This window comes from Dermacentor variabilis, chromosome 1 (genome assembly GCF_050947875.1).
Source record: "Dermacentor variabilis isolate Ectoservices chromosome 1, ASM5094787v1, whole genome shotgun sequence".
In the NCBI taxonomy this organism is placed as follows: Eukaryota; Metazoa; Arthropoda; class Arachnida; order Ixodida; family Ixodidae; genus Dermacentor; species Dermacentor variabilis.
This window is the reverse complement of record NC_134568.1, coordinates 48914525-48941044: the sequence shown is the minus strand read 5'-3', so window position 1 is coordinate 48941044 and position 26520 is coordinate 48914525. Positions and strand designations below refer to the sequence as shown.

Sequence of the window (26520 nt, the reverse complement as noted above, 5' to 3'; positions counted from 1 at the left end):
GAGGTTGGTCGGAATTAAGAAATTTCTAAGAAGCAGTTGTGTGCATACGCTTTTGCTGCTACATTACATAGATCGATAAAGAGAAATTTGTGAATGAATCGAAGTATCTTAAGATACAAATGTATAGAAAAGTATCGTATGGGATACAATAATTGCGGCAGTATCTTGTATTTGCATCTCAAATACACGTTGAACGAGTATCTTGTATCGTATCGTGATACAATTGCAAAAGTATCTTTGCCCAGCCCTGGCCGTAAACACTTTATTATCCTGCTTTGACCAATTCGCTGCTATACTTTCTGCACATAATGAATTTACGGGAGTGTAACTTGGTTTTGCGATTCTTTCTATTTCTTTCTAATTAATTTTCTTACCTGAAATAAGAGGTGACGCGCAAAAAGTTACAGTGACGTTTCACTTCGTGAAAGCGAGTTACGCTAAAGTACGAGTGACGTTTTGGAGTTTCTAAGCTATGCCATCTTGCCTGACACACACATTCTCGCAAGCCACCTAGCACGTTCTTCGCGAGTCTCCTGAGCACGCCGACGACTTCAGGTATGGTCGACTCGCGCTCGGTCTGCCACCGCTTTCGCTGCTGCTGTCGTGTCAGAAGGCTGGCGTGATGAGCGCGCCAGTAGCGTTGCAGGCGTCGCGCCTCCATGGCGCACGAGATGGGATCAACGGGAAACGCACAGACGCTGCTTGGCGCCGTCGGCACTCTGTGCGTTCCAATCTGACCGTACCTGAGCTTGAAGGTCAGATTTACAGAACCAGTCGTTTTCTGGGTTTGTACCTGGAGTAGTAGAGCTATTGGTCTAATAACGACAAGACAGCGCGAATGCTTTACTCTCGGCATGAGATGAGACGGAGCGATGGCAGATTTTACTATATATTTTTTTGCTGTTACGGCAGAGAGCGCGCTGCAAGAGCAAATTCAGATTGAGGGCTCTATTCTAGACACGCATGGCGGCTGCACCAACGTTTAAACACCGCGCCAACGGCCGCCCTTATCCGCCATATTGACTCTATGATTGGCTGCCGAAAGCTCATGTGTTTTGAAATTTGTGGCGGGAAGCGGAAGTTATACAAAATGAAATTTCGCTTTTTCATCAAAATGACGAAATTTGACGAGAAGCTACAAATTCTATCGAATAATAATTTTTTCTGGTGCTTGGCAGCTATGTTGCGACGTTAGCGCTTTAAAAAGAAAATGAACGGTATTGCGCAGAAGCCCGTGCAGTGCATCTGCAATTTCGCGAACATGCGGTGGCGGTCCAAGATGGCGGCCATGTCAGCTTGTTGATGGGCTGAAGTGATATCACTGGTGCAGCGTCACAGGAAGGGCCGGTTCGTAAACGTCACTTTGGACCGACATTGCGCATATTTTCCGCCATAACTTGTGGTGCGACGAGCCGCGCGAATTATGCTAATGAGCGGCCATATATGCAATGGCGGCCGAGAAGCATGTATCGCTGCATTTTCCCCGTCGTTTAGGGCCACGAAAATGTTTTGTTCATAGCATCTGCATCGCTCTCGGGGGGTTCTGGTATTTGTATTTTGGACCATCATTCATTATAAAAAACGCGTTTATTTGAAATAATATTGGTTGAACGTTGTAAACCTTCTGCGACCGTTTGCACTTTTCACTGTTGCTTTCCTATTGTAATCAAGATTATTAATTTTTCGCCCCATCAGAGGTTATGACAACGGCGGCTTTTTAATTTATAAAAAAAATATGTACGCCAAGCAGTGCCTTGAAGTTTCCTCACGCGGTGCGAGTAAGCAGCGTAAGTAACGAGAGATAGCAGCGCCGCCGTGGCGTCGCACAAGCGCGGTCACCTGTGGCGCGCACATCGCTATAGCTGATGAAGCGGCCGAGTTGGACTAAGTCACTTGCTTTTCACGAGGCGCTGGAAACGCGGCCCAGAACGGATCACCCTCCGCGACGGCAAAACCTGTTGCGCTGTCGGTCGAAAATCGCGTGCGTGCGCTCGCGCCTTTCGGGTCGGAATAACCGAGCTTTTTGTTTGCAAGTGCTGTTTACCATTCGCCGGCCGCCTTCGCTAATGATATGTGCGACATCGCGATTTCCTAAAATCTGCTCTGGTGAACAGCTTTAGAGTAAGGGCTCTTTTGTGAGCGTACGGTCAGTTATACGCCTTCTTTAGAGCGCAGGCACCACATATGAAAGACGAACACGCGTAGTAGACTGACCGCGAAGCTGCCATTCTGCCCCCTATGACAGCCACATGCAAACTGTATGCCGACCTGGTGAAATTCAGCCTGGAGCCAGCGGTGGAACCGTGCCACGACTACTACCGCCACGTGTGCGGCGGCTGGCTGCGCCGGCGTCGCGACACCGTACTCGAGGACGTGTTGCGCACGTTCACAGAACGTTCCACGCAGCTGGTGCGACGTCTCAGCGTGCCGGCTCACTTCCAGACCCCCCAGGAACGCGCCGCTAGGGCGTACACGGCCTGTGTCGACGTTCAGTCCAAGGTCAAGAAGGTGCGGTATAAGCACTCACTCGCTCGCTCGCTCGCTCACTCACTCACTCACTCACTCACTGCCGGGTATGGTCACGTCATCATCATCATCATCATCATCAGAGTCGAGGTGGGTGTTGAGTGGAGGAACGTTCTTTCATGCGGGTGATTGTTAGCCATCACTATTGGATATCAGTGGAATTCACGTAGTAGACTAAATTTGTGCTGCTCACCGTTAACTGAAGACAGCTCCTATGTATAAAGACCGTGAGCTCATGAAAAACTTGTGGCCCACGGAAAAAGCGATAGGCCATTAGTCGCACATTGGGCCTCGCGTTCGCCTCGCAAAGTCACTTTAGTTTCGATGTATTCCTAAATAAGTTACACTGACATGCCGGACGTAGCGCCATTTTGGTTGTCATTGCTGATAAATAAACAAACAAATAAATAAATAAATGGAATGTCTAATCACACGAAACCATGAAACACGCAGGAGGACGATGACGTGAAAAGTGCCCTGCAGCTTGCTGGGCTGTTCTGGCCCCGCCGCGGCGCAACTGCGAACCCTCTCGTCACGCTACTCTCCCTGACCCGAAACTGGGGTCTGGCTTTCCTCATTCGCTTGCACAAGGGGAGAAAGCGACGCTACGTGATACAGCCAACTGACCGGTACCGCGATCTTGTGCAAATCTGGCAGAGGGCCCACGAGCAAGCGCTTCACGAGAGCCTGTTCAACGAGCTGCGAGCCCGCTACAACAGGCCCGGGGCAGCGCTCGTGCACTACGGCATGCAGGCGTCTCTCGAGAACAAGACCTTGCTCGCGCTGCGGGAGCCATTCCGGGACGTGGACGCGCCGGACCTGGAGCTGGACGGCAGCACCGTGTGGCATTCGCTCGTCGAGCAGAACGCCGCGAACGTGAGCCGCGACGCGTGGAGGGTCGCCTTGGCCGAGCTGTTCGCCATCGGCCCCGACTCCGACGTGCAAATGGTGATCAGGAGGCCGGACTTTGTCAGGCAGGTTTTTCACCTGCCCTCCCTGCTGGGCGACGAGGGGTTTGCGCTGTCGGTGGGATGGATGATGGTGCAGATCCTCTCCTTCGTTGCCAACCAAGAGGTCGTGGTGCGGGTCCTCAGCGGCGGTTATCGCGAGGACGCCAAAGCCGCGCAGCTGACGGCCTGCTTCGATCTCGTGCAGATGACCATGGGGTTCGCCCTCAACGCGGACTACGTCAAGCAAGTGGCGACGCGAGCGACGCTCGACGACGTGGCCATTATCGTGCGCCGAGTGAGCCAGAATATTCGTGAGCAGATACGCCTGTCGCCGGACTTTGGGGACGTCAAGGTGCCATCGTACGACAACCAAACGGGCGCTGTGTTTCGCTACTTGGAAAAATCGACCGACACCCATCTGGGCAGCGAGTTCAGTGCCTTCACGGACATGTCGCCGGTCCTGCTCAAGTCGCTGCACATTCTGAGCCGAGGTTTCACTCAGGTACTGAGAGTTGATCAATTTATTCATGGCGTTTAAGGAGCCTTCGGCTGCGTGTGGGTTGTGAGAGATACTGCAGTGGAGGGCTCTGGAGCTAACTATACCTGGGGGTTCCTTACAGCATACAGAAATCATGCAACATATAGAAGAATTCTTTTAAGTTATTTTTTATTTCGACTTTCTTACGATGCTGACGCCGTTGCGGGAAGGAAACTTGTGACGTACCAGCTGGACATCAGAGCCGCGGCGCTGCAGCGTACAATAAGAGACAATTGTTGGGATGGTAATGATGCTAACAATGATAACAACAAACATTTCAAATGACTTACCAAACACAATTTGCGGCTGCGGATGTAAAATTCTGCTTGCTATTTTATTGGACGGCATTATTTTTTTAACTTCTGGTAAGAATCAACGGTCAAAACGCGTAAAATCTATGTTAAGCCTTAAATTAGATTACATTAAGCTTTAGATTACTTGAATTCCCGTGTCTGAAAAGGTAGCTTATGTGCAAAGCGTTGGCTCTTGCAAATTTGAGCATATTAGAATGATAATCCCAGCTCGTAGAGCACTTGCCTTTAAATATTTGCCCTATATTGCTGCCGAACACGTTGGAGAGCTCACTAATAAAAAAAAAAAAAGGTTTGCGGGGCTTATTGCCGTAACCTACAAATGAAGTTTTAGAAGCTGCATCTCTGCGGGTGCTCGCGCGTCTCTTCTTTCGCCACTAGCGGTCGTATCGCCTGCTTTACGACATCACTACGCCTCTACAAGGCGCCGCCATCGTCATCAGCGTTCAGCATGCGGCGCGCGCACCATACTCTGTATCGGGAGACATTGTATTCGAAAGGTACTGAAATCGATACCCAAGATCTTCGCAAGATCCGATTGTGTTACTTGGCGAGCTATGTTGTCGACTATAAAAGAGCGCAGCTGCAGGTAAGGTAGAAGTTTCTCTTCTGCGATGCCATCATCCGTGTCCCCTTGTTTAGCACTGATTGTTTCTCAGATTCTTGAGTGCCTGATCGTTTTTGCTACATTTCTATTATGATGACGCGCACACTTTCTATGGTAACGGGATCGTTTACACGCGCGCAAAAATAAGCGCTTCCAATATACAGACCATGATCTAACGAATGTCGAGAATGTCTGAAGGTGACTTCTCCCACTAGGTAATCTTATTGCGGAGAAGCCAGCTTCGACAGGTGCTTCTTAGTGAGTATTAGGAACGCACTCTCATTGACGCTGGTAAGTGTTTTCTGTTCCGATCAAGTTGACACGGACGGCTCAGAGCGCCTGTGTGGTTCACAGTGGCGTTAACGCGCGCACTAATTGTCTCGGCAGCCGCCTGCTTTCTTAGACCGCCACTTGTGGCAAAATTTTGTGCAGTTCTGATGTGGTTGTGAACATCGCGTTTGCTGGACTAAAATGCCCAGTATATAAACTATATCGCTGAGCATGCAACATTGCAATTTCCATATCCGTTGAACGGTCTGACGTGGCAGATCCCACGTCGATGGGATTCGGCACGTGGGAAAAGCTGCTTTTCTCGGTAACTGCAAACAAGGGTACCGTATAACTCCGATAGCCGAAAGGGATCGCGTTAAGAAGTGGAAAGAGAGTTCTACACTTGTCCAAAAACACGATCACGAGGAAGGGACGCGGCGCGATTACATATGCACTAATTCGGGCAGAGGGCTTCCCGGAGGTGTTTACTGGCATGCATGTCAACACCTGTTAGAGAGCAGAGAGCCTCGAATCTCCGAGCAGCGACATCTCAATAGCGAAATATGAAAGACCATCGCACATTCATACAAAAATACTGACCAGTGAGCCGCGAGAATATCATTGAATTTATTCGTGCATGCGTGGTAGACAAATTAGCCTAATAACATCTCATAACAGCATAACAGTGGCATGGTGGCGGATGTAGTGCGGCGCTCAGTCGCCTCAAGCACCCGTAACGCCTTTATAACCTTTTATTCCTAAAAAAGTAATCCACGTGGTACGTTTACCGAAGAGTGCCCTGTAACCACCGGTACGTTGCCAAATTTGCGGCTGCAAGTATCTTAGGAACCCCTTCAAGTCATACAGGAGTACGCCACGCGTATGGCGTAAACGATCACAAGATGTATTCGCCTTGGCGCGCCTAGGTGGTGCCGGAGGACGTCAGTCCGTGGCCGTACGTTGTCAAGATGACTGCAGATGCCAAAAAGGTGACACCTCTCCTTGCCCGCGTCTACAGGGAGGAGCTGGACTTCGCGCTCATGCCGTATGCGCTCGCGTTTCCCGTCTATGAGCCAGACGCTCCCCTAAGCGTCAAGTACGGCGCCCTCGGCTCCGTCGTCGGCACCAGTCTCGCCGAGTTGTTCTTCGCCAACGGCTCGTGGACCGGGGCTGCCGAGGAGAGGCTGCACCAAGAGATCACGTGCTTCTTAAGCCACAAAGAGAACGCGAGCTCCCTGAGCTTGCTGGAGTGGGAGCTGATGTTCAGGTTAACCTCTGTTCAAGCAACCTGGCGGGCGTACCGCGTGGCGCAGGCTGACGACGACGACCTCGAGTACATAGAGAACTTGCCGGACATTCGCGGCGACAGGCTCTTCTTCTTTGCCTGGTGTTACCTGAAGTGCGGTGACACGTTCGGTAAGGACGCCTGCAACGGGCCACTGAGCCACTCGCTCGCCTTCGCCGAGGCTTACAACTGTACCAGCGGGGCGCCCATGAAGAAAGAATGGCGGTGCGGAATGTTGGACAACGCCGACTGACTTAACGCTCCTAAACGACGCAGCTATGCGCTCGTGAAGCGCCCTTTCTTGACGTTTGGCGCGAATGCCTGGCTTGGTCTCTTTTCCAGTGAGATGCTTTACGATATAACTGCAACAATGATAATCGGCCTATCGTAGAAATCTATATAATATACATTGGTCTCTTATCTACTATAAGCTATTGTTATAAAATGTGTTTAACAGTATTATTGGTAATTTTTTGGCATATTTTATCATATGTGTGTTTGAAAACCTACTCAGCAAATGATCTGGCATTAGTTGGCACGTAGTTTAACATGAAAGTGCAATTACGTATGGTTGTTTAGATTATGTGAGAACTCCAGGTTCCTGGTGACTTACAAAGACGACCGACCACGACGCAGTCCCACAAATGTCAAAGAAAGTGCGCTGGGCTGCGTTGTAATTTGAACAAAGGACATACTTAAGAAAAAGAAGTATACTTTGCACAAGAATACATTAAACTTTTAAGAAAGTTTGTTGAAATACAGATGTTTCAGTATACCAGAAGCCGGCGAGTTCGCTGCTGAGAAGTGTTTGTATTGCATATAGTATATCGCGAAGGAAGCGCATGCATTGTACCGGAGCGCATAAGCTACAGACCTCCTCTGGCGCTGTTAAAACCATGATGGCACCTGCCTTGACGCATGAGTTCCCGCTAATCTTTGAGCTGTAGTGATGCGCTTGAAGAGCATCACAAAGTAGAAACAACGACCTCCTTTCTAATACCTACCGAAAACTACGGTCAAAACCGGAGGAATGGGAGTGTTGTGACTTGTATAATATATATATATATATATATATATATATATATATATATATATATATATATATATATATATATATATATATATATATATATTAGCTTGTTGCAGGTCACACGGGAACGACATTAGGGGAAATGGGAAGCTTACTTGGCGCTCAGGGAACATATGGTACGGATAAGCCTTTGACACTCAAAAGGGCCCCATGGACCGCAGAACAGATTTCTACATCCTCTTTTCGACCCGCAGCATTCTTTAAACCAATAGTACACTTTGCGGGTGGCTGCTGCCGTGAAGTATCTCGCCTCACGGGGGTTGCGTGCCGCTAGATGGCGTAGCTTGTCCAGAGGACAGCAGGTGGGTTGTCAGCAGTGGCAGCGGGTGCGCGGTTTTGCCTCTGCGATAACGACTCGTCCAACAGATATCGCAATGCTCTCCATACACTGCGCTCCGCCCGCCGCCGCGCCGCTAAACACGAGGTCGCGGAATCAAATCCCGGCCACGGCGGCCGCATTTCGATGGGGGCGAAATGCAAAAACGCCCATGTCCCGTGCATTGGGGTCATCTTAAAGATCCCCTGATGGTCAAAATTAATCCGGACTACGGCTTACCGGATGATCAAATCGTGGTTCTGGCGCGTGAGACCACACAAATCAATCCGGCACGCTGCGCTCTATGGAGTTAGCTGCAATAACGTATTAGAAAGGACGTGCCTTTGCTGCCAGCTTTCTTGCGGAACCTTCACCAGTTTTCCTGGGAGGGCAACCTTAAGCCAGAGTTGCGCCACTATATTTCGTGCCACTCGCACCGCCATTCACCGAGCGCCATTAAAGGGAAGCTGAAACGGTTTTCAATTTCCATGAATTGCTGGGATTGGGAAGAACAGACCTAATAATTTACGGTTCCGAATTTTTTTTCTTCGTTTTGTTAGTACAAGGGGCGGAAATCGCTTTCTAAATCACCCCCGCGGACACGCCCCCATCGCTTCCCGGAGCGCCGGGTGAGGTGGTTGCCAGAGGAGAGAACCGGCGAGAGTGACGTCATTCGCGGGGACCGAGCTGCCGGACCGGCGTGCTGGCATGTACTGGCATGCCTCTTTCCGTCCTGCGCTTTACTGAACGACGCTACGAGAGATCTGCCGCCGCCGCCGCTCAAGTTTGTTTTCTTTTGCGATTTTCGTAAACTTTTCTTTCCTTCTGTGCTGCGTGAGTGCCTACAGCCAAGGGCACCCAACATGCCCTCGTTCTGTGCAGCATTCGGCTGCGCGAACACAGGCTGGCGAGACGATGTGGTGTTTCACAGATTCCCGAAGGACAAGAAGCTTGCAGCGCAGTGGGTCCGTGCGGTGAGGAGAGATAAGTTCGTGCCGACGAAATCAACTGTGCTGTGCACCGACCATTTCCGCGATAGCCGAATAGCCTTACGACAAATGCGGAAACGCGTTGTTGCTAGCGTTGCTACACTCCGTTTCATACATTAGGTGCAACGCTGTGGAGGCTTGAGATACTTCTTCCAGTGGCTGAGTTCGCACTTAGAAAAAGTTCGGTGTTTCTTGACCCGATTTTTGAGAAAATTTTCTATATATAAGCTCAGTTCTGAATGAAAAAAAAAAGAGTTTACCCATAGAAACAATCCGTGTACTTATATGGCTGCTAACACGTTCTTTTAAATCAATTTCCTTTTCGGCATTTTTTTATTGCAGCCCGTCGCGGCAGCTTCACGTGCATGCTCGCGCGAGCAAACGCCGCTGGCACGCTGCGAAGCATAGACGGAAACGCGCGCAGTAATAAATTTTGGTGACCGGACTTCGCGCGTAGCTTCCACAGCGTTGCACCTGAGGTATGAAATGGAGTATAGGCTTGCCTAGTGACATTCGACGTACGGTTGCAGTTATCGTGTTTACCACACGGCGGTGCGAAAACTGCCTAATATCTTTATGTCAACACTAGCATGGAGCACGCATACCGATTCTTAATCGAGTCACAATCGCAAAGTCGTCGAACTATAGTGTGAATATTGCACATATAATACCTCTGGCCATCTCTGGATGTCTATGATAAGCAACTTCCATGACTATACCTCGCAGCACTGCATGTGCGCGCTTTGAAACGCGGCACTTATGTTCGCGATCGTGTATCAACACTCAAAAAACCACGGGACTTTAGACAAGCAGCGGCAAGGGCTTGACATCGCGGAATTGCACCCGTGTTTACAATCTAATGAGAAGTTAGTGCGTCGGCATTCTTCCAGCAGCATGTTCCCAGTGACACTTTAGCGCATTTTTCTCCCGTCATTGGAACGTGCAGCTATATGAAAAAAAAAAACCATACGTACCAGCTAAGATTTCCAACGCACGAGAAGGTGCACACATCGCTCTCGCTGTTGGCACACTCTACATCGTCGTTGCCGCCGTTGCCGCCATCGTTTTCCGTATCGGCTGTCGGTTCGAACATGCACGGCGAAAATACAAGCTGCCCGAGACAGCGAGAACGTTCCATAATGCTTACAACTCAGCTATGAAGCCAGAACAGAACAGCGTGCTACGCTCTGAAACGGCGGCGCCGACCGGCGACTGCCGCGAATGACGTCACAGCGGCCCCGACCAATCACGGGCAACAGCGGCGTTCGCGCGATGCCTTGAGGCGCTCGTGCGCGTTTTCATAAAAAAAAAAAAAGCCGCTTGCGTTTGTTTCTGCCCTTTTTGAACCAGATATTCGTGTTCAGGGGACTCAAAACTGTAGAATGCAGCAGAGAACTCATTTTTTTCGAAAAGTGTTTCAGCTTCCCTTTAATGTGTCAAAAATGGGCTCTGCTGAGCTGCGGAGAAGCCGACTTGTTGGGAGTCATAAACACCTGACCTGGCTTAATGGAAATAAAAGAAGGACGTCTTCTCCATTATTACCGGTCTGAGCTCCCTTTGAACATGATAATTCGCCAAAGGCCTGATTCATTTGAAGGGTCCGTCGCCAACATTATTTTTAATGCATGCTTCTCACCAAGAGGAAAACGTCGGCGGGAACTAGCAATTTTCGCGGCATTGAAGACTTCTTAATTTTTCTCGTACTTCTAGAATATCGTCTACCTGGGTTTGCTCTCTAATGGATGCTGTCGTCTTTTTTTTCTAAGAGAGTTCCATGAGCTTTGAACCTCAAGCCTTTATTTTTTGTGCGCACTGTTACGTTCAAGTACAGTTTCTTTCTGAGAATCAGTAATAATCATTGGGATTCATTATTAGCTGACAGGCGTACCTTACTACTGGAGCAGTTTATATAATGCATTAACCATATTTAAAGGGACACTAAAGGCAAGCATTAAGTCAAGCTAAAGTGATAGATTAGCGCTCAAGGATCTCAAAGGCGTCAATATTATCGCGAACGCAGCCCCAATCATCGAGAAATCGAGGTAAGTGCAGGACATGGTTAGAGACTCCCCCGGGACATACAAGTACTTGCCCGATAACGAAAGCGCTCCCCAGTTAAATTGTGTCACTAGTACTCAACTATTTGTTGCAAAAGATATCCTTGTATTGTATTATAAGACGAAACAAAATCCTACTTGTCTGGCTCTCTCTCATTTAAAAAAAATTAACTAATTGAAATCACCCTTGACAACGACGCGGGCAGCCGAAAGGTTTCGTTTTCGCTCGCCTACGTGCCGCCCACGCTTTCGGGTTTCTCTAGTTTCGTTATCGCGTAGTGCTGCGCTGGTCTTTCTGGCTCGCGAAACTCGCACAAACTGCAAGTAGCAGAGAATTCAACTTCCATGTGATGTCGCGGGATACCCGAACGGTCTACGCCACTTCACCAAAAGGCAGCTGCAGCGGCGAATCCTCCGCTCTGTCTTGGCTCGGTGCTGCCGTCTGTCGGGCGCCGTTTTACTCACCGACGGCAGCAACACCACTCACCCCGGTTGGCTGGCGGGAGACATGAATTTCAAAAAAAGGCATTCGGACCCTTCAGATGCAATCTTCTCGTAAACTAAGTCTTTTCTTGGCTCGAAACAAGCGCTGCGAGGTTTCTCGAATGGTATTTCAACAGTCCACATCAACTTATCTTTTGCCTTTACTGTCCCTTTAATGAGCCATTTTTGGAGTGATTTGTATTCGGCTATGTCTTGATTTCATGCGTGTACAAGTCTAACTATTCTTTTTTTTTCTGTATATGTGTTCCCGTCATGCCACAACCCCAGTAGGTATGTATGTATGTATGGATGGATGGATGCATGCATGCATGAAAGCGTGCGCGTGTGTTTTCTGCTCCATCGCTTTTTGCGCGGCTCCCACATAACGTTCAAGTTGCTTTGTGGTTCTGTATGTTTCGGCCCCAAGGTTAATACAGTCGGTATGCTCTGATTACATACCTTTTTTTAAGAATATCGCCTAGCTATACCTTTACGACTTGAGAATACCTGTCCATTTTTATTCTTCTGGATATGTCCTTCTCGTGATCAGGATCTGATGCGACTACTTGGCCTAGATAAACGAATTCCTGCACAGCTTCAAGAGGACGGCTACCAAACGCGAACTCTCGCTCTGTTGCCAAGCTATTGAGCATTGTGCAGCTTCCTGCATATTGACTTTAGAATCTACTCTTACACTTTTCTGATTCAAGTTCTGAATCATTTGTTGCAAGCCATCTCCTTCTGCTTATGCCGAGGTCATCTTCACGCGCTTATGTCAAAGAGACACTTAACTCACTCTAGAGATATGCGTATGAAGGTTCCGTAGTGAGTCATACAGGCCTCATACCCATTTCCCCTAATAGCTGCCTCAAGAAATCATTTAGATATGCTATGCTCTCTGCTCCGCCAAACCTGCGTCGAATGCGAAGAGGCACTCGCTGACTGAGTCAAATGCTCATTAATGTTTTGGAACTCCAATGTATCGTATGTAGAACTGTCATTAGTTGACTCGTGCAAGACGTGAAGTAATGAGCCGTAATGGTTTTGAGGCATTGCGTTATCCGTCTGTTTCATAATCTTAGGCTCGTTGAAACAAAATCTAGCTATCACGGTGGTCACTCTACACAGTGCCACTCCCAACGATTGACAACCGGCAATGGAAGAAATGATGTACACAGCGGGTAAGTGGGAGGAAAAAAAAGGGGGAAAGGTGGGTGGGTAGGTCGAGTTTCAAGGTAGCTTCAGTTTACTGAAACAAGAGTTCTTGGGCAAATCAGTGTATCGCCATTTTTTCGTGAAACGAAGAATTGGCGATACATTGTTTTCATTCTTTTCTTTTTGTGTACAGCTTGCATTCAAGGGAGAGGCACACAGCCCGACAACACAGGTCCGTTTTATTTACATAAGAGAAAATAAATAAACTGCCAGCAGCACCAACTGTTCACTTTCATCACCAGCCGTCAACAGCATCAACAGCAGCATTCACTCCACCGTTCATCATTTTGCGGTCCCACCCTGGCCACTCACAGCATCACTGGCGTTACAGAGTCACGCCGAAGGGTCAGCGGTCCAGCCAAATGCGACCACGACGGCGCGGCATGGGGCGATTGTACGAAGGCGGTGCGCGGGGCTTCTCTCCCGAGGAGGGCAACAAAAGGCCTCTGCATTGCGTCTGACATCCTTCACATGCTGGAAGCCCGTTAGAACTCGTTTCTAGTACGAATCACATTGATGCTTGAAATTAAATTGAATGGATACTTTAGTCACGAACTACGATGATATGCGGAGTCCTTATTGCATTCCTGGAACACAAACTCCAACGTGCACCTACAAGTGCAATCTACGAATGATTATTAAATAATCAAGCATTGGCAATGCTTCAAAGCAACGTCCTATGGCAACGTCTTTCGAGAATGGGACCAAAAAAGATAACGATAATTAACGAAGACGAACCTGGGTACGCATTCGAAAAAAATATACGCTAGAATATTTCGCAAGAGTAGGTGCCAGACAATCGTGATGCTGTCCATACTGTTAGCGAAGGTGACCGGCCAACGCCAAGGAGCACTTGCGAACAAAATATTTCGAGAATTAGATCTTAGAAAAACCTTTTCGGACTCTGAATATTCTTGTTAGCGCTTATTAAAGAGCGAGAAGAGCGCTGGTACGTGAACGATTGTGGACGAGCCTGCGTCCGACCGTAAGTCCGTATAGGTATGCGCTAGCGCCCAACGTATGCCACGTGCCTCTTCGTTAGAGCATTATACGGGCAGCTAATTCTCTAGGCTTCCCGGGAGCTTCCTGCAATGCGGCTCTATTGTTGCGCTGGCCTACAGTCAATTAATTGTATACAGAACTAGGAAAGGCGTTTGAACGAGAAATCCGGCAACTAAAGTCTGCTCGTACCGTCGGCGCTAGGTTCATTTGGTAACCGATCAGAAGTTTCTCGAAATTACTGGGCAAATGACAGTAGTGTAAAAAAAAAAAGTTGCCATTTGTAGGACGCATTGCTTCCACCGAGTTCCAATTCATGTATCCGCCCTTTTCGTTACCGTTTAATCTGCGGCCACTAGTACTTGAATGGCATGCACGGCCTAGCATGAACTAAATATCGCGAGACAATGCAAATATTCCATACTTTAGCATATTTTTTCACGGCAGCCTTTATTTAACGCGGTAAGTTCAACCATTGTTTCCGTGCGTTGTTAAAGCTGCTACCCGCTACCCGACACCGCAACTTCAGCGGAGCGCCGATCTGAGCTATTCGACGCTCGGCGCCAACGAAACCGTACAACCCATTCCCGAACTGTCCAGCGTGTGACACGAACGTTAGCATAGTTGCCCACGGGGCACCCGTCTGCGAAAGTGCACCGGCGTGACGGCCGCTCGTTCCAATGGCCCGACGCCGTCCGCTTCGTCGTCACAATGGCGTGTTCATTAGCGCAGGCCAATCTTCTCGTAGATCCAGGTGACGTACGGTGACACGCGCGTGAACACGGTCGGGTACTGCGCCTTTCCGCTGCACGACACGCCGAAGCTGTACATCCCTATGACGGTCCAGTGCTTTCCGTCCTGTACCATCAGCGGGCTACCTGGGATGCCCTGCAACAGTGGAGGTATATATATATATGGAAGGAGCGGACAGCATAACAGTCGGCGCCTGTCGTTTTCGAGCCCGTTATCGCAACGTACTCTCACGCCGGAATGAAACGCGCACGGAAAGAAACAACGTAGAAAGACACACGAGGCGCAACTATTTCATATTGCCACGGACGATGTTGGTGTAGCCGCCAACCAAATGCGCTCTAGCAGTAGACAGTGTGGTGAATGGATCACGCCGTTGCCTCGCACATAGGTAAGAGAAGGCAAACACGCCTTCTGGTTTGTCTTCTCGTGTACACGTTTCATTCCGGCACGAAAGTCGATAATTATGACTCGGGCTTAAAAAACAAAGTGTAGGTACACAACGCGTGAGGTGCGACCGCCGAAGGCTTTGTTTAGGCCGAGAAGTAAATCGAGTGGTTAAATGTATGCTAGCTATAGAGTGGGGGGGGGGGGGGGAGGCAGAGAAATCAAAGAAATGTAACGGCGTCCCGAACGCAAAGGAACGCAGTGTCCTACATTACATTGCTTGAGTACGAGGATGAGGCATGCTTTCACTCGCACTCAACCAGAATAAGAAAAGAAATTATTTGCTACTTTGCGCTGAAACGCCTCCGATTGGAGCTATACATCGACGTGTCAGGTGTTTCGCCTAAAAAGGCCGCTAGCTCTATGCACGGGGAGGTTGGCACCATGATCATTATTAGCAAATTATATTGTGCCACTTAAAAACATTAATATTCTAAGCTCACTTATCCAACTGAATCCCAGTTTCAAATAACGTTTCGTTGCTGAATGAGAAAAGTGCCGTAATGTACTGACCACGAATATAACCAGTCAGCGAAACTTAATAGCATGAAAAGAGAGGGGGGGGAGGAGGAGAAAACACGCACTGCGTCCGGTCGCAGACTTTATTCCCCCAGCCGAGGGCCTCGAAAACGAAAAAGGGAAGCGGGAACTCACCACACATTCATCGCCAACGTTTGCGGTCAGCTGGGTGCAGATGAAATCGTCGTGACTGATACCCGCCGGGTACGGGGACAGATCAACACCTGCGTATGTGTGGTTGCAGCTCGACACGTCGATCACTTGGTAACGCTTCTCGCCCATTGAGCCTGGGTGGAAGTCTGCGACGTCAGACAGAGAGAGAAGGCAGAGGTCGCTGTTACTGTATGCGCACAGAGCCGATGGCAGGCTATTGGCGAACTCTCGATGAGGACAATAATCAACTTGCGTGTACTCGAGTCGATAAACGTCTTAATCCTGAAGGATTTTGCAGTGTAGGTGAGCTGACATACGCGAGGTAGTTTACACACGCGCATTTTACATATCTGTGCCAGGTCAATGCTTATAGATACATATCCAAGAAAATGGACGGAGGGCAGCCGTTAGCTCCGCACGCGGCCTGGGCACGCATGATGCGGAGGTTGTGGGTGCGCGTTCCAACGGCGGCCAAGCGGTCTTTTTCCCGATTTCGTTTCTTGTGTCCCTTATTAAGGGTATGGGCTCCCGTATACACACAACAAAAAATTCTTACGCTAGAATCTTTCATAAAATCATACGCGAGCCAATCATGACTGGGCATATTTTCAGTAAAGGCAGCCAGCCGATTGCAAAACTGAACTTACGAACTAAAGGCGGAAAACTTTGTGAACTTGAACTATGAAGTTTACTGTAAATTTAGGAATCATCTTTAGTCATTTATACAGTTCAACGAAATGCTACGGCTAGGAATTAAAACGGGAAAAATGACAAAAAGAAGTCCTTCGCAAAGATACGCAATTGAAAAGGGTTGCCACAGCAACTTCAGGTTTCTATTGTACACATTTTTCCCTGACGTGTATACGTGCTCTTGCTCATGAATCATCGTTTCCGCCCTATATTGATGAACTTGCGGGTGCTGCGGCGGGGCGTTGGGCCGTTATCCAAGATGTGACTGCAAACGACGCCTCAGAGATTTAGGCGCACACCTTTAAGCCTCGTCCGTCCCTAATGCTTTTTTTTGCGTGATTATACATATGACATAAAAGGGCTGCAGACAAGGCGATATGAAACGGTACGAAGGACGTTAAGTATTACTTGCGACAGCAAGTAAACTTATGCGTGATTACACATCTTGTATTCATATTATGACGCACAAAGATTATGACACACAAGCGTATAGAAACCAGAGGCTCCACTCACAGAGGTTTTCTGCCGCATATGAACATTTCGTCACTAGCCCGCTGCCTTTTCTAATATTATGACCACTATTGCGATTGACCATGGCCTGCTCTCGCGAACCGCTCCAGCGTACGAAGTGATTTGTGAACGCGAGCCCCGATTCGCGCGCAAGCGAGCACATGCAGTTGGACTCTATGGCTAGGTATTACAGTGCGAGCGGACAACGGACAAAACCAAGAGGAGATTACCAGCACGCCGCGCTGCCGCGTAGGACTTTCAAGAAGGAAGATTCTGATTACGTAGGCTGCCTGTCGAGGTCCTTACCCCTCTGTCGATTGGACCAACTGACGGCGTCAAGAACGCTGCCGTTGAGCACACGCCTGGCGTTGAGCACCGTCGGCAAGCAGATGGGCGCCAGCTGTCCAGGGGTGAGCGCGGGCTCGAACCGCACCACGGACAGGTCGTGGTAGCCGTCCGGGACGCGGAAGTGCGGGTGCGCCTCGACACTCACCACTCGTCGAAGCGTGACCGGTGCGTTCGCAAGGTTCAGCATCACGGCACTGTTCCTCCTGCGACAACGTTGTTGGTGAGAACGTTCGTCCTAAAGCGGGCAAAGATTAAGGCGATCGAAATTTAGGCCAACGTTCTGTGCGTGACTTTCGTGTTATTCTGAACCCTGGGGCCTTACGCGCCAAAACCACGATTTGATTCTGAAGCACGCCTTAGAGGGGTACTCCGGGTTAATTTTGACCACCTGGGGATCTTTAACGAGCCCCCAATGCACGGGAAACGGGTGTTTTTTTTGCATTTCGCCCCCATCGACATGTGGCCACCGAGGCCGAGTTTCGATCCCGCGACCTCGTGCTTAGCAGTGCAACACCAAAGCCGCTAAGCCACCACGGCGGGTTTTGTGTTTTTCGCGGTGTTAACGCAGAAACGCTTACGTCAGTGTCATAGGCGCGATCGAAGTGCTTGTCTTGCATAGAATTTTGTTCGGAAACAATATTGAATGCGGCATAGGTTGCTGGCCCTGAATTTCTCGCTCTGATATATATAGTTATCGCATATAGGCGTTATTCGGACTCCATATTTGAGCTATAGCGTGACGTTTTTGATCTTTCGTTTTAACCTTTCGACATTTTGATAGCGCTATTCGGCATATGTTTGCTAAGACGCGGGAGGAGGAGGAGAAGGAAAGAAAGAGAGAAGGCAGGGATGTTAACCAGAAATGCATCTGGTTGGCCATACCCTACTCTGGGGGAGGGGAAAGAGGGAATAGAAAGATGAGATAGAGAGAGGAAGAGGGGGGTGGAAAGACACGGTGAGATCGCGCACGCATGCGTAGGGCCTGAGCAAGTCAAAGGCGTTCACATAAGCCACTAAGACGCAACCAATGAATAAGGCAGCAGATCGTTTATGGGTTCGTGTTTGTAGAACAGGATAGTAAAGAAACATTAAGGAGATGTGGCTTAAGAAATGCTGGAAACAATGCTAGCATGTGAGAAGAAAGGAAGCTGCCTTGTATCATTTTGCTATGACTGGCAGGCATATGAAGTTGGCGACACTTTGACAGCGCATAGCATGTACAAAACTATTTTCGACCACCTTTACACTGCAGCTGACGGGAGTTACAGAAAACATCGGCGTGACACGGTGTCACATAAACAAAATAAATTATTACGTTATCTGCGTCGCATGAATACACCTGGCTTAGTCGTAGAATACCTGGGTCGTTTCATTTCGGTGTCCTTCCTTAAGCTTGGACACTGCGGCGTAAGTGAAGAAACCAAACTTTGTGCTCATGCACCGACTTGGCAGCGGCAGTCGTCTCACATCTAGAAAATTTTCGTCTCACCCGTTGTCCGGTCCGAAGCATTGGGCAGCTGTCAGCACATGCTGCTGGTCGAGCAACACGCCGGCACACCGCCTTGCGGGGTTCACTTGGTCCACTACAGAAGCCTGCGAGTAACGAATCATCTTTCTCACACAAGCTGCAGCGAACGGTGCTTTAATGCAAATAGCAGGTCGCCTTTGGTGAAGGTTCTTAGTTGTTTGTCGTGAGTTACTTCAGTTGAAAGAGTTTATAAGTTTATAAGAAATATTTATAAGTTTCTACTTTCGTGGTAAAGGTTGATGATTTACGGAGCTCAACGTCCAAGCGCAACAAATGGGCTATGAGACACGCTGCAGTTGGGAGCTGCGCATAAATTTTAACTACGTGGGGCTCTTCATTCAATTGCTCGGAACACGAGTGTCTTTGCAGCCGGTCTTCAGCAGAGTGCGGCCGCCGGGGTCGGAAAGCGAGCACTAATGACACCAAGTTAGTGTAGGCCGAACAGACCTCTCGCTTTGGCAGGGCCTACGGAGCCAGCTTTGACAATTCTATTTCTCAAGTTCATCATGCGTTCTTGTATTCTATTGTTTATGAACAATTCTAACGTAAGAGCGAATGTGAGCCAATCTTGATGCTGGACGTAACATTAGCGGAAGCTACCGGCGATTGGCAAAAAGAATTTACGAACGAAAAGCCCCCCCGAAAGAATTTGTGATTTCAATCTTTAATCTTTGCGTATTTTTTCGTTTTCTTCTTTTTTTTTGCTTTAAGATATATTCAAGATATAGTTGGCTGCGTGAACGTGCGTGAACGTTTATACAGACAAGGACGTGTGGCGAGTTCATCGTGTACGTCTTGCGGCTGCTGCGAGACACTTCAGCACCTGATATTTGAGTGTCCCGCTGTCAGTACGCAGCGCACGTCGCTAATGAGAAACTATCATCTCCTTGGCCTGCGGTGTAAGACACTCGACGAATGTTTGTACCCCAGCGGTTGTGCGTCTAAATGTGATCAGGCTCATCGCGCTCTACTTACTTTTCTAGAGTTAACTAACATTTGTAGCGTCGAAACTATTCTATTCAACATTCTGTCGTAGCGTGATCTTCAGTGACTGGCCCTACTGTGTGTGATCTGTAGTGTGTGCTAATTTATTCTTTAGACTTGTCCTGTTGCTCTTCCTTTCCTCTTTCCTCCCCTCCTTCCTATCTTCCATTTCTGTGTTGCTGTCACCTCCCTTCTGAAGAGTAGGCACGCGTTGTGCTCCTTCCGGTGGCAGTTACCAGCCTACTCCTCGCTTTCCCTTTCCTGTTAATTGTATGTATGTGTTCAAAACGAATAATAATAATAAGATATATTTTTCGGCACTTAAGCAGAACGGCCAGACTCCCCATCTTTGTCTTACCCTCCCTCTATCTGAATTTTATCTTCGCTCTGGTCCCTGTTCTTGGTAAAGTTAGCTTGCTGGTGGTGTCAAGTTCGTAAGCGAATCAAAGACTAGCAGACGTTTTCTAGTCTTTTTTTCCCTACCGCAAGTAGCTATATACTGCAGCACGTGGAACACAAGCGCGTTTAATTCTATATCAAATGAGTACTGACGGAATGTTTTCTAGTTTTCTTTTTGTTATATTTAAATGAAGCTGCTGTACGTTTAAATAGCAGAAACATTACTGTCAAGCCTCACAGCACCACGAATTATTTGATATAATGGCTCCACTACAGCCAGTTTCGGTTTTGTTTCTACTCTGTTGTGACATTATGACGCAGTATGTGGTCACGTGACAGCCGGACCTGGCCACGTTTCCACACTCGCTTCGCCTCACTCGGTCGTCCGCTATCACATCGGCTCTAACAACGAGTAGCAGCATACGAGGTGACCGAGCGCGCCGAGCGAGTGTCCAAACGTCGCAATGCCATACTCCCTCGTGACCACATACTGTGTCAGGACATCACAACACAGTACCCTCCTGGGAAAGGAAACAGAAACAGGTTGTAAAAGAAAGCTATTGTATTATACTGTCCAGGGCGCTCTGAAGCTTATTATTATTGTTTCTAAAGTTTACAACTCTAGGATTTTCATTTAACGAAACAACATGAATAGGGGGAAATGTCACGTCAGTATCAATTTAAGCATTTATTCGCTGTCCAAACAATCTCGCTATAATTGTGCCATCAACCATTCGTTCGAAAATGCTGACTGAGCAGATGCACAGCATAGGCGTCCACTTACCATCCATGGCCAGACATTCTCGGGTGAGGACGACTGCGTCTGCTGCTGCTGCTGCTGCTGCAGCTGCTGCTGTTGCTGTTGGAGCCGGCCGTTGGGCTGCTGGCGCGGGAGCAGCGACAGCGCGTTGAGCGGCCGCCGCTTTCTCAGTCCAGGTCTTCGAACCCTGCGGGCGTCCAGAGAGTAGACGGGCTCATCCAAGAGTAGCCGCGCCGGTCGTAGCCGGGACTCGGTTTCCTCGGGTCGCAATCCGCAACTCCTGACTGGAGGCGGAGTTTTGTCTGCGGGGCCACGACGGAAGGGTGAAATTAAGGCCCACTATAAACCGACGGGGACGCGTGCAAGTAACGCCGATATACGTAGAGCCCTGACTGCAACATCGCCTAGGAAAACATAGTCACGACGAGGCCAACTAACCCTTCCGGAAACTGCACGCATCGGTAGAGGACACACCATGGCCACGGATGTCTACAGGCGTGTTACTTCATACGCATAGTGCGCGTCGTCTGCGTGTTTACATATCAGAACATGCTTTATATGTATATCAGCGATGGCGCCGCAGATGAAATGCTTGCGTCGCATCTCTTGTCTATGCATTATTTTCCAATTTGAAAATGGAAACGCGGTGATAAGCCTTATCAACTGTTTTATTGGTAAACATTTTCGCTGGTGTATTCTCGCAGATTTTGGTGCGCAGTTCCGCAGAGGGTCACTGTTGACGCGTGGTGGCAGGAAGGTTCTTTCTGCCTTTCTTTTTTGTACTTTTTAGAGCGTGGCTTTAGCGCTCGCTGTGGTCCGTTACATGCTTCGATTGAAATAAGTGCATCAGTATGAAGTTGTGCTTCAAGCAGACACACGGCTTGTATGGCGCAAGCATATTTTTTGCAGTAGTTGGCCGTTTTTACTTTTCAGCACGCATAAGTAAACTTGCATGGGGCCGCGCTCATACTAATAGGCGTATGAAATAGGAAATTTAGTCAGACCAGCATAGTCGCAATATGAAATGGCGTTTACTGTGTATAATGCACACTTCCAATTTCTTCGTTGTCTGCCTGCTCTTGCTTGCAACACACCATTCTGAAATGCAACATCATTCGAGGAAATTCACACTAAGGCCATCTGTCGTCATTACTGTCGGCTCGCATGCTGTTTAGCGCAAATGATTTCGTTGCAAGAATGAAGGCAGGCTGCGATGACCAAACTGACGATTTGAGCTCATTGAATTATGAATTGCCTGAAGAGAAATTGCACTAACTGAAAAGACGCGAGGAATTTGTGACTCCAACCACTCCAATTCACCGCTATTTGTGAAGTTACGCCTCGTTAAGTAAGCGATGCCAAGAGCGAACCTTCGTCGCAGTCGCAGCTGTCGTCTGCGCCGCCTTCTGAGGGCTCACGGCCGTCCGACGTTCCACCGGGCGCGGTCGCGGGCGAACCGGTGCCCTCCACAGACGGTGGCCCTGTGACCGGAGTCCCGGGGTTCGGCTGTGGCAGAGGCGGGCTCACAGGAGCTACAGGAGGTTCCACGGGAGGTTCCACAGGAGGTTGCACGGGAGGTTCCACAGGGATTTCCACAGGCGGTTCAACAGGAGGCTGCACAGGAGGCTGTACAGGAGGTTCCACAGGAGGTTGCACAGGTGGCTCTACAGGAGGTACAGGCGGTATCACAGGTGGTTGCACAGGAGGCTCTGGTGATGGAACGTCAGGCAGTGGACCTGATAAAAGAGTGGCAAGATTAGGCTTTTTTGAAGGCTAAAGATGATCGAGAGAACAACAACAACAACAACAACAACAACAACAACAACAACAACAACAACAACAACAACAACAACAACAACAACAACAACAACAACAATAATAATACTTACTTGTTTGGGAAACATATATACATTTGACAAGAAAGGGAAATCGAATAGCAGGCTGCCACTGGAAAGGGCACAGCGCCTGCCTACTCTTCAGAAAGGAGAAGACAGAAACACAGAAATGAAAGAAAGAAAGGAGGAAAGAGGAAAGAAAGGGCAAGACGACTAATGTGCAGCCAGGGATTAAGAAGCAGCAGCGTGTCTGCGAAAGAGAATGTGCGTTGCATGTGAACAAGAGTCGGCTCTACAATGCGTTTTCGATGCCCTCAAGTGTGTAAAAAGAAAGCTTGTAACATATGGTGTGTATGCGTGGTGCAATTAAGGCACTGCAGGACAATGAGGGATGTAGTTCAGCCGACCGAAATCATGCAATATTACGCGCGCGACCTGATTTGCGTCATATATATTTCACGGCTTCCACGGTTTATGATTGCCAATTGCATGGCGTAGTTGTAAGATTCTCCATGACTGAACTTGACGGCTGACGAAAACTTTACAAGGCTTTTCGCTTTCCTCCCTTCCAGTGTGCGACTGTGTCAGTGTTCAGTGGTAGAGGGTTCCTACATGATTTCCACTACAGTCTTTGTGTTAATGCCCCTTGCGCTGTTCGTGCCTTATGACACCGTGTCACATGTTATGTAGCGTTGTGAGCCGATGAAAGAGGGAAATCAGTTCTACGAACATTGGGAAGAATAAAATGGACTACCGCAAACAGGCTGCGTGCATACGTACGGGGCTGATCTGGAGTCACCGGAGGCAATGTAGTGGGCTGCGCGCAGCAGACAAGTGAAACGGTTCCCCGCCAGTCGCAGATCGTCGGGTGCAGACCGCGCCGGATGTCCCTCTGGGCCTTCGGACAGTTGGCCACGGTCACGCAGTACGGCTCAGTCGGCGCACACTTGTTGCCTTCGTCGGTTTCAAAAACCACCTCGCCTGAAGTGGGCACAAAAAGACAGAGACGAACGTCATTCTCGGCAAAACGTTACGGTGGGAACATTATTCCCCTGGCGCTGATTTGGCCTTTCTTAAAGAAGGATGCGATTTGCAAAATTTCACCTGTTTTGCGTAAGCAGTTGTGTGTCTTTATTTACATTCGGAAGCACCCGGCGGGTTGACTGACGCTGTGCATGTGAACAGGGGCGTCCCCATTGCAAGAACTTTGACAATTCTCTTACTCCATGCGAAATAAAAATTACGCTCCGGCCAAATATCCAGTAGTGAAAACGCTGTGCTGCTGTCTTTCCTTTCTATAGATAGAGCTGTAACACATGTTATAATGGGAGCGAGGTGTTTCTGAGTGGATGGTCCTGCTGTAGATATAATTCGGTTATACCGCTTACGCAGGTGGTCAAACAGTGCCGTTGTCTTGAAAGAGGGAATAGCACATTATGGGGTGGAGATGAAACGCGAAAGTCATCCCGGTGTGTTTCCAAATACCAACTATAGGCCTTACGCAAAGCGCAAAGTACGTGTGCAATTGAAAATGACACGCCGAAAACGCTTGTTTCTGCCACTAAAATGAGCGAACTGACTAACAGCAAGTTCTGTGATATTTTGATGAATCCCGCGTCCTGCGATCAGTATGGAAGTTTCTGAGTCACTGCGCCACCGGTCGAGTTGAGTCAGAGGGAAGTGAGAGTTTCAAGGCATGAAACGACCTATAAAGATGATCCTACCAGCGCAATGCATACAAACAGAACGCGCCAAATAATTTGGCTCACTAAAATTCTCCCTGCTCCTTGAAACGGGTATAACTTGCCATCTGTCCATTTAGTTTCCACAGTGATGATTACTTGATTGTAGGCAGAACAATACGGGAGGGCAGTATTAGTAAAGTGAGTAATGTCACCGCCAAATTGCCGGAAACGTTGAGTATACGGCTGCGCATTGGGTGATAAAGGATCAGTACGACACAGCGAGAAGAATAATGGAAGGCCATGACCAGTAAGCTGTCCGGACAACAATAAACCAAACCAAACACGATTACATTCCATGGCGTTCCCGTTTCCACTTACGCCAGACGATAGCAATCTAGGGATACTAGATGTAGGATGCTCTAAAATTTTGTTTTCGGTGAAACATGTATTGCCTTAATATTTTTATCGCTCTCTGCGGTTCATATAAGCCTCTGATGGTGTTATCGTCTCTTAAGAGGAAGCTTTAGCTCGGGCTCCAATTTCTACGCGGCCTATTAAAATACATGTAAAACGATGAAACGCTTTTCTGAGATAACCCCTGGGCCGATTTTAATGAAATTTGTTGCATTTGAGAGAGAAAGGTAAATTATAGTGTCTTTTTGAAGCGAAATTCCGATTTAGGCCAGAATTTTGTTTCAAACATTTTCGAAATTCGGAATTTCGAGAGAAGAAAGAAGCACGAAGTTTACAAATTAATAATTCTGCATCAAGAACAGATATCGCGGTTCTGTCAATGGAATCCATTAGATCATTCAAAGCGAACAAATTCCATAAGTCAATTTATAGCTTACGTGAATTCGTTACGTTGTGTACAAGGGTTCTCCAAAGCCTGTATTTCCATATTAGTAATGTTTTTGAGATTATGTGTAACATCAATTTTGTTCGCTTTAGATGTACTATTAGATGCAATTCACATAATTGTGATATGTTTTTCATTGCTGAGTTACAGAATTGTGAACTTGATAGTTTCGGTTCCTGAAATTTCGAGATTTTTGCCAATTTTTAATAAAAATTGACGACCTAAATCAAAAATGCGAAACCAATAGTCACTAGATTTTAAGTTTTTCTTTTAAATGCAACAAACCTCGTCCGATTTGGTGCAGTTTTAGCAAATTTAGCACGAGAAAAACGAATGATCCTTTTACATGTATTTAGAGCTAAAGCTTCCTCGTAACAACTTTCCTTTGTAAGGGTGGAGACTATACTCGCGGACGACTTTCTGTGGCAATGAATTAAGGGAAAGCTACGGAGGCAAAGCGCGCACAAGTGACAGCGCTTCTGAAAAGAGTCCCGCGTTTCAAGCCGCGTTCGTTTAGGCTGGGGAAGACAAAACACAAGCATCTTACTAGCAACAGTTAAATAAGACAGAGCACACCACTGAGTGTAGAGGTTTACTTATTTTGCGGCTCTTTCCTTCCGCGTCTAGGGAAACGCGAAACCGTCGCACGTGGAAGCTGCGTCGATTCAGCGTCTGTTCCGAGCCGCCAAAAGCACTGTCAAACGCTGCCGGACTACTTGGCGCGGTAACACATGAGCAGCAGGCACGCGCCCGTAGCTTTCCCTTCATTGCCACAGAAAATTGTCTGCGAGTATACTGGCGTAGTCAGGAGGGGAGGGATGGTCACAGGGCACGCCCCCCCCCCTCCCCATTCGCCCCGAAAATTTCGTGTTAGTATGTGGCCTGCCCTGCCCTCATCACCCTCGCCGTCTCCGGTCAAGTTCGTGCCCTCCCCAAATAAGTGACCCCAAAAAATAAAAAGCTGGGCCACTTAATCCGCTGATCTGTCAAGAAAGTTGGCGTAAATTTTCATCTGAAGAGAAAGTATGACAACGAAACATTCTTTCCAGCCCCTCAGTGATCGCCGTTTACGTGCGTCTATATCACATGCAAAAAAAAAAGAAAAGAAATCAGTGAGACGAAAGTCATGGTAAACGCATACTGACAAGCGCAAGGTGTCTTGTGGCGCGAGTTTTCTTTGCAATTCGCGAATTCGAAGCACTCGCAACAGGCTTGACTTTTTGTTCTTATATTTTACACGCCCTAGCACTGCACACGCCGCTCAAATTTAGTGATGATGCTGGACCGTTGATCCAGTCAGAGAAAGGAAATGACTAATGGTGACGGGCTGATAAGTTATGGGCCCTGGAACGCAATTCGCCCGCCTCACCATTCATTATACTTCTTTCTCCGCTTTTGCCCTTATTGTTCTGAGGAT

The 26520-nt window shown here is 48.3% G+C and overlaps 2 protein-coding genes across 2 annotated transcripts in view; one reads left to right on the top strand and one right to left on the bottom strand.

Moving 5' to 3' along the window:
• The first annotated feature begins 2238 nt into the window (after positions 1-2238).
• The window catches only part of LOC142573140 (neprilysin-1-like), a 70848-nt gene continuing 46566 nt past the window's right edge, over positions 2239-26520 (top strand). Inside the window, exons 1-2 of the mRNA XM_075682714.1 lie at positions 2239-2508; positions 2980-3978. Of these exons, the coding sequence (XP_075538829.1) occupies positions 2239-2508; positions 2980-3978 (1269 nt within the window). The remainder of the gene's footprint in view (positions 2509-2979; positions 3979-26520) is intronic.
• LOC142577324 (uncharacterized) overlaps positions 14033-26520 on the bottom strand; it is a 45106-nt gene continuing 32618 nt past the window's right edge. Inside the window, exons 2-8 of the mRNA XM_075687090.1 lie at positions 23340-23540; positions 22095-22460; positions 20749-21026; positions 18543-18646; positions 17012-17256; positions 15488-15651; positions 14033-14524 (exon numbers count right to left, since the gene is read on the bottom strand). Of these exons, the coding sequence (XP_075543205.1) occupies positions 14360-14524; positions 15488-15651; positions 17012-17256; positions 18543-18646; positions 20749-21026; positions 22095-22460; positions 23340-23540 (1523 nt within the window). The 3' untranslated portion in view covers positions 14033-14359. The remainder of the gene's footprint in view (positions 14525-15487; positions 15652-17011; positions 17257-18542; positions 18647-20748; positions 21027-22094; positions 22461-23339; positions 23541-26520) is intronic.